Source organism: Notamacropus eugenii, chromosome 4 (genome assembly GCF_028372415.1).
Source record: "Notamacropus eugenii isolate mMacEug1 chromosome 4, mMacEug1.pri_v2, whole genome shotgun sequence".
Lineage (NCBI taxonomy): Eukaryota > Metazoa > Chordata > Mammalia > Diprotodontia > Macropodidae > Notamacropus > Notamacropus eugenii.
The window spans coordinates 1110598-1123228 of NC_092875.1; the positions used below are offsets into that span (position 1 = coordinate 1110598).

Below are 12631 nucleotides of genomic sequence, written 5' to 3' on the forward strand. Positions count from 1 at the left end.
GCTAGGCAGTGGCCGTGCCAAAGCCCAAGGGAGAGGTCCGACCCCTGCTGGGACCACCTGCCACCCTCCCGGGAGGAGGAAGGGGCCGCCCTGGGGCTGGAGGTGCTCCTTGGGGAGGGAAGCTTGACTTGATTAACGGGAGACGTTTGCATCTTCATTTCTTTTATATATAAAATTTTAAAAATTATTTATCAATAAGTTCATTATTCCGGTTACAACCCCTGACCCCATTTGGGGTTTTCTTGGCAGAAACCCTGGAGGGGTTGGCCATTCCCTTCTCTGGCTCTCTTTACACGTGAGGAAACTGAGGCAAACAGGGTGAAGTGACCTGCCCAGGGCCATACAGATGGTACACGTCTGAGGCAGGATTCGAACCGGGGTCTCCCTGACTCCACCGCCCCGCTCAGCTGCCTAGTCAGCAAAGCAGAGCAATGCGAAAAAAGAGAATGGTCTTAAAAATATCCTCACCCGGAGTTAGTCTGGAACAGTCGGTGAATAACCCATAAAACCTTGAAATACCAAGCTCCAGTCATCCGTTTCAGATTGGCTGAGGAACACCTTAAAGCCTGCCTGCCTTTCTTCACTTGTTCTAGTTCCTGATTAAGTAAGAATCAGAACATCGACTTTACCATGAAAATCCTCAGGTATTGCCAGAATAGATCTATATGTTTCCCAGGCTTCTCTGTCCCTTTCCAACCATGCTCAGTCTAAAACAATGTTACACATATAAGCTGAAACACTAACTTGAGCTTGTGTTAATGAAATGAAGTCACATCAAAGCAGAGAGAGACAGGATGGGAGACAGAATGGAGGAGTTGTCTCTCACACACAATACCACGCCAAGCAAGGCTCCAGCTGGTTTTTAATCTTGCTTGGAGGTTAGAAGTCAGCTAAGCAGAGTAATATGAACTTCTCCTCTGGGAGGGCTAAAGGTTCATCTGAATGGTCATGGGGCAGGAGGGGGACGGTGAAGGGGAGCCATGTCGTAAGTGTATTGGAAAGTTGTACACCCTGTATTGTCCAGCCAATGGGGAGACAGGGCCGGGACCTTGCAGTCGGACATAGGTTTTTAAGGCTTTCTTTGATTTCTGGAAGATGTGTCTATCCAAGGACACGCTGGCCACTGCAGGGGCTTCATAGACTTATTCCTTTTATCTTCACCCCTCCTGAGCCTGAATGAGCTATTTCTCACACTTAGAGCACACCCTATTTATATCCATTGACCATTTTATCTACTGGGAAAAGGCTCTTAAACTTGAATCAGCTCCTTATATCTTGGATAAGAGATCCTTAGCAGAGAGCCTTGCTATGAATATTTTCCCCCACATAATTCTCTCATTTTAACTATACTGATTAATTTGTTTGTGCAAAATCTTTTAAATACCTTTGTAATAACCACTGTCCAATTCCTCTTCTCTTTTCCTCTTTCTCTCATTTGGTCACGAACTCTTTCTTTTTTTTATTTGATTTATTTGTTTTAAGATTTCAACAATCACTTCCATAAGTTTTAAATTTTCTCCCCCGCCCTCCCTTCCCAAGATGGCAGGCAATCTTATTTGGATTCTACATATACATTCTTTTTTTTCTTTTTTAAAAATTAAATTATTTTATTTGTTTTCAGTGTTCCACAATCACTTCCATATATCTTAGATTTTTTTCCCCTCCCTGAGACGGCGTACAATCTTACATAGGTTCTACACGTACATTCCTATTAAACACATGTTGCATAGAAGAATTAAAATGAATGGGAAAAACCATAAAACAAAACAAAACATAATACAAAAGAAAATGGTCTGCTTCTACCTGGGATCCAATTCCATAGTTCTTTCTCTGGATGTGGAAGGCGTTTTGCCTCAAGAATCCATTGAAATTTTTAAAGTCCTTGCATTGCAATGAAGTACTAAATCTACCAGAAAAATTCCTTGCACATTGTGTTTGTGGCTGTGTACAAAGTTTTCGTGGTTCTCTACTCCTTTCACTCAGCATCAGTACATATAAGTCCTTCCAGGCCTCTCTGAAGTCTTCCTGTTCATCATTTCTTATACCACAATGGTACTCCAATACATTCATATATCACAACTTGTTCAGTCATTCCCCAATTGATGGGCAACCCCGTGATTCCCAGTTTTTGGTCACCACAAAGAGAGCTGCTACAGATATTTTTGGACATGTAGGACCCTTTCCCATTTTTATGACCTCTTGGGGATACGTTCCTAGAAGAGATATTGCTGGGTCAAAAGGTATGCACATTTTTGTAGCCCTTTGGGCATAGTTCCAAATTGCTCTTCAGAATGTTTGGAGCAGCTCACAGCTCCATCAACAATGAATTAGTGTTCCAACCCTCCCACATTCTCTCCAACATTTATGATCTTCCTGTTCTGTCATGTTAGCCAATATGATTGGTGTGATGTGGTACCTCAGAGTTGTTTTGATTTGCATCTCTCTAATCAATAGTGATTTAGAGCATTTTTTCATATGACTATAGACATCTTTAATTTCTTCCTCTGAAAACTGCCTGTTCATATCCTTTGACCACTTATCAATTGGGGAATGACTTGTTTTCTTGTACATTTGATTCAGCTCTCTATATATTTGAGAAATGAGGCTTTTTTCGCAGACACTATTTGCAAAAATTCTTTCCCAGTTTTCTGCTTCCCTCTAATCCTGGTTGCATTGGGTTTGTTTGTACAAAAACTTTTCAATTTAATGTAATCAAAATTATCCATTTTGCACTTCATAATGTTCTCTGTCTCTTGTTTGGTCATAAATTTCTCCATAAATCTGACAAATACACTATTCCTTGTTCCCCTAATTTGTTTATAGTATCAATATTTATACTTGTGTATGGTGTCAGGCATTGGTCTACGCCCAGCTTCAGTCACACTGTTATCCAGTTTTCTCAGGAATTTTTGTCAAACAGTGAGTTCTTATCCCAGAAGCTGGGGTCCTTGAGTTTATCAAACAGTAGAGTGCTACATTCATTGACTCCTGTGTCTTGAGTACCTAGCCTATTCCACTGGTCTACCCCTCGTTTCTTAGCCGCTACCAAGTGGTTTTGATGATTGCTGCTTTATATTTGACATCTGGTAGGGCTAGGCCACCTTCCCTAGCATTTCTTTTCATTTGTTCCCTTGATATTCTGGACCTTTTTTGTTCTTCCTGATGATGTTTGATATTATTTTTTATAGCTCTAGAAAATAATTATCTGATAGTTTGATTGGTATGGCACTGAATAAGTAAATTAATTAAGGTAGAATTGTCATTTTTATTATATTAGCTCGGCCTACCCACAAGCGACTGGTGTTTTTCCACCTACTTAGATCTGAACATACATTCTTAATAAACACGTTTTCACATTAGTCATGTTGCATAGAAGAATTAAAACGAATGGGAGAAACTATGAGAAAAATCAAACCAAAACATAACACAAGAGAAAATAGTCTGCTTCATTCTGCCTTCAAATTCCGTAGTTCTTTCTGTGGATGTAGATGACATTTTGCCTCAAGTCCTTTGGGATTTTTTAGATCTTTGCATTGCTGTGAAGGGCTAAGTCTATCAGAAACAGTTCTTGTACCCTGTGGTTGTTACTGTGCACAATGTTCTCCTGGTTCTGCTCACTTCACTCAGCATCAGTTCATATAAGTCTTTCCAAGTTTTTCTGAAACCCAACTGTTTCACAAACTCTTTCTGGACTCATAGGAAGGATATGGTCTTTCTTTGATTAGGGTCAGATTCTTGTGTCCTCATTTTCACAAATGTGGCTAGCAGCATCCCTAGCTTCTGAAGTAGCGCACGAAGTAACAAATGCATGTTGGCCACAGGGCAGCCTTTATTTCACCACACATAAAATGCAGACACAGAGGCCTCCAGCCCATAAACATAATGCAGAAAGTACCCAAAGGGACTGGAAATAATTCTTAAGTAATTCTCCACCTCTAGTAAGTCCTATTTCCCCCATGGTCCTAAAGTATAGAAAGGAACTGCACCTAGGACTGTTAGTGTCCACCTGACCACCTGAGGTGGCATCCTTCCACTTCAAGGAGTGCTGAAGAAACCTAAGATACCTCAGAGAGGGAATGGAGCAGGAACGACCAGACATCACATAAATGGTACAGATCAAAAGCCTTTACTTACTTGTTGGTTCTGCCTTTGCCCCTGCCCCACTTCCCTCTGATGCCTGGGACTGTTAGTGCCCACCTGATCACCTGAGATGGCATCCTTCCACTTCAAGGAGTGAAGACCCCCTTTGAGGCTTTGAGGGCAAAGATACAGGCACGGTTTGCCATTTCATTTCACAGATGAAGAAACTGAGGTCAGTGGGGTTAAGTGACTTGCCCAGGGTCACCTAGCTAAGCGTCTGAGGCCAAACGTGAACTCAGGAATAGGAAGCTTCCTGACTCCAGACCCAGTGCTCTATCCGCTGCCCCAAAATAGTGAGTCTATGGGCACAGTTTTCAAGTTCAAGCTAAACTTCCGATCCACTATTTTTTTATGAGGAATGGAAGACCCCAAGCTTTATATTCAATATTTTATTTCCCACCAAACGCTCACTCCACCGTATCCACACAGAGCAAAGACATCCATTTGCCCAAGTCTATGGTCAAGCAGAGATGGTACAGACAGACACCACAGAGTGATGGAGCTTGCCCATTGGGAGCCAGGTAACTCAGCTCACTGAGGACTCCCTGATCTCACCCAAGGGAAGCTCCCGGTATGCTGGTCCTCTTCCCAAAGCGGGGGCCACAAGGCCCCCAAGTGGCTGAAGAACCCAGATCTCCCCTCTGCCCCTCTTCAGCCACTCCCTGGCACCCCCCCATCCCCCCCCGCAGGTGGAGGACAGAGCCCCAGAGCAGGCTTTGGGGCTCAGGCTCCACAAAGCCTCCAAGACCGGGCTGCCCTGCAAATGGCCCTTCTGTAGGCACAGGCTAGAGCCAAGCGATCCCTCATTTCTGGGGGGCTGGAGGCCTGGGCGCTGGGGGGTTTCTAGGGTACCCCTGGCCCCCTTCCTCCTGCGGCCCCCACACAGGCAGCGGAGAGCACGGAGGAGGAGTTAGCCTTTCCGTGTTCCCCATCACTTCTGGAAAAGGTTTTTCATGTTCGGTGTGAACTTAATCATCCACAAACGCGACCATTTTGAAAGATAAGGACTAACACGCAAGACTGTGCGGCACGCGGGGAGTCCATCGGCACGTGCTGCGCATCGATTCCATGCTTTTAAAGCTCTCTCTTCCGAGTCTTTCCAGGCAGCAGCACTAGATGAACAGATGCATGCGCGGCAGACGGACTACGTTTCCCAGAAGCCTTTACGTGCGACGCCAACGCTCCCTCGGTCGGGCGGAGGAAGGCGGGGCGCGCACGCAATTTCCGGTTCCGACCTCTCGCCGCGTCCTGGATGCGCGCTCTCGGGACCGTCTCGGTTCCTTCCTCAGCTCCGCCGCTAGGGTTCGAGCCCGCGTCCCAGGCCCGGGTGAGTGGGAGTCAGGGACCAGGGACCTGGCGGCGACAGGACCGCGCAGGGGGCGCGGGACGTCTAGCGCCGGGCGCCGGAACCTCTAGGGGAGGGAGGACGCCCTAGGAGCGGAATGGAGCGTCTGGGGGAGGGGCTGCGCCTGCGCACGCGCGCGGCCACGCCCACCTGCTTCCCTATTGGCTCCTACATCTCCGCTCCGCCCCTTGGCGGCTGGGCGAGGCCAGGGATTTTTCTGAGGGTGGGGGGTGGGAGACCTTCTGTCCCCGCCCTGCGGGGCCTCCCCACTGCCCCGCCCCCGCTGGCGTCCAGAGCAGGGGAAGGGGCGGGGCCGGTACTGCTTTGGTGCTCCCCCACACACACACCAACTGTGCCTCCCCACCTGTCATGCCCCCCCGACCCCGCCCCACCCGTCGTGCCCCCCATCCTCTATGCCCTTCCTGGACCTGTGGCTTCCCCAGGGCACAGTTGGCAGACCCCCCCTTCAGGAAGCCTGCCTTGATTCCTTCGCTGGTCCTGGGGGCCAGTCTCGCTTTGTGTCCCCTTTGTACCCCCAGGAGGCTGCAGGTTCCCGGCCGTGCTCCCTGGGACTTGGACCCTGGAGGCAGCCAGCCTGTGACCCCCCTGGGCAGGAGCTGAGAATGGCCCCTGTGCTCCTGATGCCCAGCGGCCCCCAGGTGAGCCGTGGTGGGACAGACGAGGAGCCTGCGGTCTGGGAGAATCAGGGTCTGCCCCTGCCTCCAGGGGCTCCCCTCATCAGGGCCCGGGGAAGCCAGGCAGACCCAGAGTTGGACGTTGTCCCTGTTCTGCAGGTGAGGTCCGAGAAGGGTAGACTCGCCAAGAATCACCTGGTGAGAAGTGGACCACCCTGGGCCAGTCTCCCTCTGTCTGCCTCAGTTTCCTTATCCATAAACTAGGGGTGGTGCGGCCAGCCGTATGAAGAGCTAAGTGCCCCTCAAGGTCCTTAGCAGTTGGAGGGAAGGCTGGGCACCCACCTGGAGGGTGGAGCAGGGATGTTGCCCCCTGGCTTTAAATCAGGGAGGGGTGGATGACCCGTGGAATCCTGTGGCCAAGGGCTTAGCACAGGGCCTGGTACACAGTAGGTGCTTAATTAGTGCTTATTTCAGGGGACAGCTGAGGTCTTTTTGCACCCAGAGCACCCTGATGGGCTATCCCCCACCCCCACTTGTGACCAGGAAAGGCTCTTTCCTTCCTCTTTGGTAGGAATTGGGCGCTGTTTCTGCCCAGTCCATCTTTGTTGGGAGAAGCTCCTTTGTTGCGGGCTTTGTGATCCCTAGTGTGATGCTGATTCCCAGCCCTCAGTCATACTAGCATAGACCCTTGGTGTCTACAGTGTCCCTGGGACGTTTGGACTGCAGACAGGAAGAATTGCCTCTTACCCCTCTGGCTCTGTATGTGGGCAGGTACCAGCATCCGTGACCTTCCAGGACATAGTGGTGGACTTCACTGCGGAGGAGTGGGGGCGCCTGGCCCCTGCCCAGAAGAAACTGTACCGGGAGGTGATGCTGGAGAACTACGGGCACCTGGTGTGCGTGGGTGAGGACCCCCCAGGATCTGCCCCGTGGAGGGGTGGGGAGAAATGGGGTGAAGTCCCTGCTCTGGGTCTCCATCCTGAGCCCCTGGGAGCTCCGGGAGGCTGGGGAGTTTCCTGTGTTCCCAATGGCCCCTGCATCTTCTCACCCCCACAAGCAGGACTCGCCGTGTCCAGTCCCGATGTGATCGGCCAGCTGGAGCGAGGGGATGCGCCATGGACGGCAGCCAGAGACCTCCAAAGGAAGAGTTGCCCTGGTGAGCAAGAGAAGCTTGGTTGGGGGGGCCATGGGGTGGGTGGCTGGCCCCCCAGACCCAAGGCTCCCCCCTTCCCCTTTCTCTTCCTCTTCTTCCCTTTTTCCTTCTTCTCTTTTCTTCCTCCTCTCCTCCCCCTCCCTTCCCTTTGCCCTTTCTCCTTTCCCACCCCCCTACCCATCCCCTGGAGTGGGTGGGCAGCATTCACCCTCCATCCATCAGAAAGTGTGGGTGTGGAAAGGAGGCTATCACTGATCCCTGCAGGCTGAGGAGAGGGTGGTGCCCCGGCCTCCTGTGTCCCTAATGAGCATACCTGCCTTTACTACCCTTGTGATCCTGCTGATACCATGGCCGCTCATTTTCCTCTGGTGAGATGGAGGTTGGGAACAGCCCCTGATCACAAGTTCAGGTTTACTTCCTAGCTGTCTTGGTGGACAGGCCTTGGTCAGAGAAATCTGCTGCTGCAGTTTTCCTTCACAAAGTTATTTCCTTTCTAATTTTGGCTGCATTGGATTTTGTGTAATTAAAATTGTTCCTTTTCTCTTCCGTGGACCTCTTTGTCCCTGTTTGGTCACAAACTCTTCCCCCGCCTAGAGATTTGGAAGGAAAACCCTTCCTTGTTCCTCCAGTTTGTGTCCGAGTCGCTATTTGTATATGGTGTGAGGCGCTGTAGAACCCTCGTGTCTGCCAGACGCCTGCCCAGCTAGCCCAGCGTTTTGTCCCCTAGCGAGTTCTTCCTCAGCCTGCTGTGTGTTGGGCACTTGATCTGTTCCCCTGACGGAGCTCTGTTTTTGAATCAGCCCCAACCATGTTGATGATTACTTCTTTGTAGCGGGGTTTGAGATCTGGTCCTGCCAGACCCCCCTCTCTCCCCCCGCCTTCTTTCCTGAACTTTTGTTTCTCTGGATGGGTTTTTCCTCCCTAGCGCTTTAAAATGTTCCTTTGATGGTTTGGTGTAGCACTGGATAAGTTAATGAATTAAGGCAATGCTGCGATTATTGTTACGTTGGCTCAGCCTACCCATGATCAGCTAATGTTATTCTTGATTATTTAGGTCTTGGTTTCCATAAAACGTTTCCTAATTGTATTAATATGGTTTCCATGTGTGTTGACAGGTAGATTCCCAAGTGTCTTAAGCATTTTGCCGTTATGTTACCTGAAATTTCTCTTTCTAACTCTACCTGCTGGGATGATTATTGTTTGTTATGAAGGAATGCTGCTAATGATTTTATAGCCTGCAACTTCCCTGGAATTATTGTTCCAGTAACTGATAGTGGACTCTGCTGGTTAAGTAAATCTTCATATCGCCTGTAAATAGCGATGATTTTGTTTCCTTTGCCTGTGACTGTTACGTCAGTTTCTTTTTACTGTCTTATTGCCATAGGTAACATTGTATCCAATGGTATTGGTGATATTACACATCTTTGCTTTACCCCTGACCATTTTGGAAAGGTCTCCAGTTTATCCTCATTATAGATAATGCTGGATTTTGATTTTAGATCCATGTGGCTTAGCCTGTGAAGAAAAGATCTATTTATTACCATTTTCAGTTTTTTAAAAAATTATTTTTAATGTGACTTATTTTACTTTTGTACAGTCAACAGGCGTTGATTTTCTCTTCTTCCTCTTCCCCCGTGGAAAACAAAATAAAACAGAATTCTGGTAACACATGCCCAGTCAAGCAAAATAAATTCTCCTGTTTACCATGTCCTAGTGTGCACTTGAGGCCACCACTCCTCTGTCAGGAGGCAGGGAGCCATGCTCATTGGATTGCCTTTGAAGTCATGCTTGGTCTCTGGGTTGATGTATGGCTAAAGCACATTGACCTTCTTATGTTGGATCCTGCTTTCCTGGTCTTTCTAAAGAAGGAGGTGCTGAAAGTTGCCCTAAGTTTGGGTCAGTCAGGTTCTGCTCCCCTACCCCACTTATCTTTGCCTCGGGCAGAACCCAGTTCCAGTCTTATCCTTTTCCTTTTCGTCCCTTCTTAGTTATGGTTTCTCTTGCATAGAACTAATCCCTCCTATAACGTACCCCCTTATTTACTCCTTTCCCTTCTCATTCTCTTCCTCTTTTCAGGGAGATGTATTTCTATACCCACCTTTGTGTCTGTGTGTGTGTATGTGTATGTATGAGTGGGCCTGTGTGTAGGTGTGTGTGTGTTCCTGGGGGTGCTAAGTGGGTATGTATGTGTGAGTGTGTAGGTGTGTGAGAGTAGGCGTGAATGGGTGGGTGGGTTTAGGTGTGAGTGTGTAGTTTTCTTTCCTTTGACCAGTTCAGATGAGAGTGAGTTTCTCCCCAACCTTCCTTCTTGTTTGTAGAGATATCCACTTGTACCATGCAGTTGTGAGATAATATATTTTTATGATAGGTTCCCCTCCCCCCCAATTCTTCTGTTCTGTTCCCTCACTTCAGACTCTATGCTCTGGCCAAGCTTGTGGTTCTGTGTCTTTTTGGGCTCTGTGGCTACTTTCTTGGATATTAAGGGTTGTATTATTCCAGGATCTCAGAGAGTTCAAGCTTCAGTGCTCCCAGAGTGGGCAGATCCAGGGCAGAGTCTGATCACTGCTTTCCAGTCTGACCTCTGCCAGTTTCTAACTGGAGTTTGAGCAACACAACTGAGGGCTTGCCCCTATTTGGAACTCCAGTAAACTGCTGCTGAATACAGCTACTGACAGTGCATTGAGAAGCCTTGGTTATTCCACTGCAGGCCTGAGACCTGACTATTCCTGAGGTCTGAGCCTTCAGCCTCTGCTTGCTTCCAGACTTGCTTCTTGCATAGCCTGGGTCTGTAATAGCTGCTCACCCCACAGTGCCACCGCCTAAGTATAGATCCTTTCCTTGGTCTACATCTGTGACCTGGAACTGAATAGGAAGTGGTTGGCATTGCTCAAGGTTGTACCCCTTTGTGTGGGTCTGGAACCTCTGCTTGCCCTGGTACATGTCTTTGAATGCCACTCATGGCCCTTCGGCTACACCCTGTTATCCCTCACGTCCACAGACCTCCTAGTCTGCTCACTGGGACTCTCTTGGTCTTCCTGGTTGGTGTTTGTCCTGGTGATGTTTGCTAGATCTTTGTGGAACAGGGGGAGGGGAGAGCTTGACTGCTGTGCTTGTATTTGACCACAAGCCTTTTCTGCATATCTCCATAAAATCAATTGGTTTGTTATTGATATGTTCTAGTATGTGCATGGTTTTCCTAACATTCAGCCAGCCCTGCCATCTTGCTCTAAATCCAGCCTTTCTGTCATCCCTCCATCGAATATCAATTCACCCCTGTAGCCTTTTTGGATCAGTGTTCATTAGAGATATTGGTCTATATTTTCTTTCTGTTTTGATAATTCCCAGTTTATATATCATAACTGTATTTATGTCACAAAAAGAATGTCGTTGGATCCCTTCCCCAACTCCATTTTTTTCAAACAATAATGGGATTAAGTTTTATTGGAGTGTTTAGTAGAATTCATTTGTAAATTGATCTGGTCTCGGTTTTATTTTTCTTTGTGACTTCATTTATGGCTTGATCAGTTCCTTTTTCTGAGATTAGGATTATTTAAATTCCCTATTTTGGGGACATTTAATATTTTTGTAAATACTTATTTCATTTTAAGATGTCAGTTTAATTGGAAAAATAATTTCTAATAATTTCTTCCTTTTCTTAATCTGTTACTAATTCTTTTTAAAATTTTTGATGCCGATCAAACTAGCTAACAGTTCATCTGTTTAATTTCTTCCCTGAAAAGGCATTTTCTCATTTTTATTAATTACCTCAGTGGGAATTTTTTAGCTCTACTTTTGCTCACCTCTGACTTAGATTTTCTGACTTGGAAGTTTTATGAATGTGCTGACGTCTAGTTTTTTGGTTTGCTTTATGCCCAGTAGCTCTGTTCTTTATCTCTTGTTGATCAAAGTGATTAGAGATGCACGCTTTGCCCTAAGGATTACTTTGGCTCTGACCCCCAAATTATTGTCATTATCTTTAAAAAGTTATTTAGTATTTCCATGATTTGTTCTTTACCCCACCAATTCTTCAGGATTAATTTATTTGGACAACCATGAATTTTTAATCCTTTCTATAGTGGCCCTAATTAAAAATAAATTTTATTTCATTATGGTCAATAAAGGATGTGTTTAGTTTTTCTGCTTTTCTGCATTTTTTGTGAGGTTTTTCTGCCCTCATTGATGGTGCCACCCATAGCTGAGAAATATGTATACATATTGGGCAGCTTAGTGGCCCAGTGGATAGAGCGCTGGTTCTGGAGTGAGGAGACCTGGGTTCAGAGGTAACCCCAGCTACTTCCTAGCTCAGCCTACGTCTCCTCAGTCTTCTTAGCTGTAAAATTAGCAATAATAATAGTGATTACCTCACAGAATTGCTTTGAGGATAAAATGAGATCATATTTGTTAAGTGCTGAACAATGCCTGACATATAGTAGATATTTATTTAATAAATGCTTCTTCCCTTTTCCCATTGAGTAATTGGCAGGTAGGTGGGGCAGTAAATAGAGCACCAGGCATGGAGCCAGGAAGATTCCAATCTGGCCTCAGACACTTCCTCACTGTGTGACCCTGGGTGAGTCACTTCACCCTCTTTGCCTCTGTTTCCTTATCTGTAAAAAACAAGCTGGAGAAGGACATGGCAAACCCCTCCAGTGTCTCTGCCAAGAAAACCCCAAATGGGGTCATGACTGAAATGAATGAATGGTCATAGATCTCCTATATCTAACTTTTCTAGAATTGTATTCAGGTCCTTAACTTCTTAATTTTTTATTAGATTTGTCTAGGGTTGAAAAGGGTGAATTTACATCCTTTATTCTTAGAGTTTTACATTGTCTCATTTAGCCTTTTAAAACAGTATTTAGATAGTATGCCACCTGGTACAGATACGTTTAGTATTGATATCAGTTGTCTTCCAGCCAAATGGACTTTCCCTTTGATCTCCTTGAATCATCTGTCTTTGCTGTCACCTTGTCTAGTTTGTGATTGCCCGCCCTCCTTGTAGATTGGCCCTGAGTCCTTCTTTTTGTTCTCTATAACTCATCATCTGTCAGGTGTTTTTCTTGTAAATAGCATTGTTGACTTCTGCTTTCTAATACATCCTGCTGCCCTCTTTCATTTTGTGAATGAATTTGTCACATTCAGATTCATAGTTGTGATTGCTGATTGAATATTTCCTTCTGTCCCATTTTCTTACACTTCCCCTCTCTTTTTCCCTCATCTTCCTTTTTATAAAGAAGAGGGTAAAGGGAATGGGATGGAATAAGTGATTTCTGTTGTGCCTGGTATGTGCCAGGCACTAGCCTGCGTGCTTTTTACAAACGTTTTCTCACTTCATCCTCACCACGGTCCTGCGAGGTACAT

At 46.5% G+C, this 12631-nt stretch overlaps 1 protein-coding gene across 1 annotated transcript in view; it reads left to right on the forward strand.

Moving 5' to 3' along the window:
- Positions 1 to 12631, forward strand: part of LOC140498792 (uncharacterized) — a 63205-nt gene that overhangs the window by 37135 nt on the left and 13439 nt on the right. Inside the window, exons 9-15 of the mRNA XM_072599579.1 lie at positions 6 to 102; positions 4830 to 4914; positions 5298 to 5467; positions 5708 to 6144; positions 6280 to 6318; positions 6822 to 7014; positions 7178 to 7276. Of these exons, the coding sequence (XP_072455680.1) occupies positions 6 to 102; positions 4830 to 4914; positions 5298 to 5467; positions 5708 to 6144; positions 6280 to 6318; positions 6822 to 7014; positions 7178 to 7276 (1120 nt within the window). The remainder of the gene's footprint in view (positions 1 to 5; positions 103 to 4829; positions 4915 to 5297; positions 5468 to 5707; positions 6145 to 6279; positions 6319 to 6821; positions 7015 to 7177; positions 7277 to 12631) is intronic.